Genomic DNA, 3,876 nt, shown 5'->3' with positions numbered 1-3,876 from the left:
ATACATGAATAAAATATAGATTATATAATTCTTTCAAGGAATAAAATATTAAATAATCCACTCATTTATAATTTTTAAGTTCATTAAAAAGCTGATGTTCTGTGAATTATGGTAGGGCTGATTTCCTTGTTGATAACTAGACACATCTTGGCAAGATTTCAGGACGCCAGGGCTAGAATAAAAATCTTAAAAGCTTCCAGATAGAAAAAATAAGCTGTTTGACTTTCTTAAAGATGATTTTTGACTATGCCAGTTACCTTTTGTAAAATTTAACTTTTTACAACATTCTATAATGAGACATTAACTTGTTATTTTTAAATAGCTAAAACATGATAAATAATACATTTAAATTGAATGTGGACTAAATATGAAGGAGTGTGTGTGTGTGTGTGTGTGTGTGTGCATGTGCTTGTTACTGAAATGAATTCTAACTACCAAAGGAGAGTCAAAGACTAATGTTTTATTTTATAACAATATTTAATTATTGAACATTTTATACAAAATAGACTTTGATCAGATAATACTTGAGCTTGTTGCAAATAGTAAATGTGCAAAAGGAATTAATAATATTCAAGCAAGAATACATTACTAACTAGACCATTTTTAAAATAAAAAGCACCACCTAAAATAATCATATTACTACTTTACACACATTCATTTCTTTAATTTGTTTTTTACATAGATTTCTTACATCTGTTCTTGTTTCGTGGGTTTCAGTTTTATAATTTTGAGTATGGACGACATAGTGTCTACATTAAGAAACTGATATGTTTACTCTGTATTTACTCACTGCCAAAAGCATTCTGTTTGATTATCTGTTTTATGAGTCACATCCCCTCAATTAATCATTGAATAGCAAGACACAGCATTAGACATAAGGACATTTTTACACTGGCCATTTGGGACTTAGGATCTTTTCACTCTGGTCCATACTCTCGTTTGTTACTGCCTTTTTGTTTATTTGAACATGATTCTAGATCATGGGAAAGAAAGTTGGAGAGCAGGAATGGTGTTTAGACTTCAGGTTCCAGCTGGCTGTGGTCACCATGTCTGTGGAAGTGATTGTCATGTTCTGTCAACCTAGGGACCTTAAAGAAAACAAGTTTGGGGGACCATTAACCATCTTTTAATGTAAATTTTAAAAACAAGACTTTACTTAGAAAGGGCTAAGTACTCTCAAAAAATTGATCCTGATCTGACTCATTTAATAAATATTGAGTATCCACTTTGTGTCAGCTTCTTTTCTGGGCACTGAGGATAGAGTAATGAATAAAACAGTTATTTCACTGGGCTTTCCATAAGTTAGTATTGAAATAAAAATATATTTGTTAATTATTATTCAAGCTTGAAAAAAACTGGGAATAAAAATTGTTTTAGTTGAAGAAAAATAAAAGAATAAAATATTTCTCTCAACCACCCTGACTACATTCCCGCTTTTCCAAACTCATTCTCTCTGAAATTTTGCTGAAATCACCCAAACATCTATCCCTCTCAAGTTTTGCAGGAAATTATTTGAGAAAAAGTATTAATAAAGAGAAACTGGAGGATAGAAAGAGGCTGATGTTTTGTTATTCATAGGTCATCTTGATGTGTACTCACTCAAATTCTTTATGTATTTCACTTGGTTTTGACCACTTTTACCTATGGCATGTTTTTAAATTAAGTTTAATTTCTTTTATTTATTTATTTTTTAACCACCAAATAAACCTGTGGACTATATATGGCATAAAATCTCACACTGTTTCCCAGAATTCATATTATTTTTATGAATAGCTTTTTAATGGCTTTCAGAGGAGTAAAACAACATCTGCTAACTAAATTCTGTCTTTTCTTTATCTAACTTCTGCTTTAGAAAATACCATAACTTCTGATTTTATCTGACAGTATACATCATCTTAATTTCTCTCTATAAATAGGGAGTTCATTCAGTTTCTTTTCATTTATTTACTTTCCTTTTACACTTGACATCTTGTTGAAGGGAAAAATGTAAAATTTATTATTTATTATTTTTGTAGAGAGTTTCCTAGGCTAGTCCCAAACTCCTGGCATCAAACAATCCTCCGCTGCTCAAAGTGTTGGGATTACATGTGTGAGCTACCATACGTAGCTAATTCAATTTCATCACACATATGCCACAGAGATATATAGGCTTGAAGTGAGTAAAGCTTTCAGTAATGTAGTCATCGTTCACATTCTTGTTTAGAATACTGTACAGTACCTCCCAATAAACAGAATCATCATAGCAGTTCTGGTCAGATGGTTGTCCCAAGAAAGGCAACTTTAGGATTAAACCTGTGACGGTAGAGGGAAAATGAGTCATGTCACGATGCTGAAGAGGAAAATCCACTGGCATAGTTGTTCATATACTATTATAAAATCATCCCCTTTAGCTGACATAATTACTGCTAGAAGTTCAGAACATTTTTGAATTTAGCAGTTGACTTGATTATTAATTATCTTTGGAAATAATCTGAGAGCATAATATACAGGGAAGTGTTCACTTTTTATGCTGACCTGTAATCAGACCTCCAACAACTGCTGTTCCGATAGAAGAACCCAGTGCAGCCGCCTGCATGGCCATAGTAGACCTAAGGAAGCCAACAAAAAGAGTCAGTGTTTTTCCTGGACCTCAGCCAAAAAAAATCTCACCCACTGAGGGTGTGGATGACTGCCATCTTCAGGCCAGAGTGTAACATTACACACTAGCAAATTAAGCATTTGTTACAATTTTTCTTTCATATTCTTGTTTTCTTTGAAACTCCTGAACAGTGTTAGAAAATTCTGAGATGCACCTAAAAAACAGAATCATCTTTTAATGTAAAATTTAAAAATAAGACTTTCCTTAGAAAAAATTTAGTAGTCTCAAAAAATTGATCCTGATCTAACTCATTTAATAACTTGAGTATCCACTTTGTGTCAGCTTCTTTTCTAGGCACTGAGGATAGAGTAATGAATGAAACAACATAAGCTACTATCTCTTCTCATCTCATTATAATGAAGTAGTTGTGATGAAATTAGAAAAATCTATTGGCTGGACGCTGTGGCTCAAACCTGTGATCTCAGCATTTTGGGAGGCCGAGGCTGGTGGATTACCTGAGGTCAGGAGATTGAGACCATCCTGGCTAACATGGTGAAACCCCGTCCCAACTAAAAATACAAAAAATTAGCTGGTTGTGGTGGCACGCCCCTGTAGTCCCAGCTACTCCCAGCTACTCAAGAGGCTGAAGCAGTAGAATCCCTTGAGCCTGGGAGGCAGAGGTTGCAGTGATCCGATATTGCGCCATTTCACTTCAGCCTGGGCAACATGAGTGAAACTCCGTCTCAAAAAAAAATTGGAAAATGAGAGTTTTTTTGGTTCTCCAGCTTCATTATCCAAGGGAGAGGATGCACTAAACTCAGATTTTTTTTTCTCCTTATTTGAAGGGTTTAAATTTTCTAATATATATAAAAAGTTGTGGAAGTAACATTGTGAAAACATTAGAAACTGCAAATAACAAAACGGAGCAGAAAAGTTTAATATCCCTCAGATTGTATCAGAATAAAAATGTAAAATAAAAACAAGTATTTTTATAAAAATGCAATCATGCTACATTACTTATTTTCCTATTAAATATGTTTTAGGGGTCCATTTTTGTGAGTCAGTGTAGATCTGGACCACAGTTTCAATTGCTACAGGGTGTTACACTGTGCAAAGTACTGGTTGCTTCCGGTACCGTTTGCTTCCAGTGTTTCATATTTTTAAAAATGATGTGAGAACATCTCCTCTGAACATGCTTATGAATTTGTCTGATTATTTTCCTAATATAAAACCTATCAAGAAACGAGAATATTAGTAAAAGTCTACATATACTTTTTTTTTTTTTTTTTTTTTTTTTT

General features: G+C 33.3%; 1 protein-coding gene across 1 annotated transcript in view; it reads right to left on the bottom strand.

Annotated features, from left to right (window-relative positions):
* Positions 1–458: 458 nt before the first annotated feature.
* The window catches only part of RHAG (Rh associated glycoprotein), a 29,912-nt gene continuing 26,494 nt past the window's right edge, over positions 459–3,876 (bottom strand). The window contains exons 8-10 of the mRNA XM_017498662.2: positions 2,515–2,588; positions 2,219–2,292; positions 459–1,088 (exon numbers count right to left, since the gene is read on the bottom strand). Of these exons, the coding sequence (XP_017354151.1) occupies positions 1,014–1,088; positions 2,219–2,292; positions 2,515–2,588 (223 nt within the window). The 3' untranslated portion in view covers positions 459–1,013. The remainder of the gene's footprint in view (positions 1,089–2,218; positions 2,293–2,514; positions 2,589–3,876) is intronic.

This window comes from Cebus imitator, unplaced genomic scaffold (genome assembly GCF_001604975.1).
Source record: "Cebus imitator isolate Cc_AM_T3 unplaced genomic scaffold, Cebus_imitator-1.0 Scaffold248, whole genome shotgun sequence".
NCBI classification, from domain to species: domain Eukaryota; kingdom Metazoa; phylum Chordata; class Mammalia; order Primates; family Cebidae; genus Cebus; species Cebus imitator.
The sequence above is the reverse complement of the archived record's forward strand: the minus strand, read 5'-3'. Positions and strand labels throughout refer to the sequence as shown.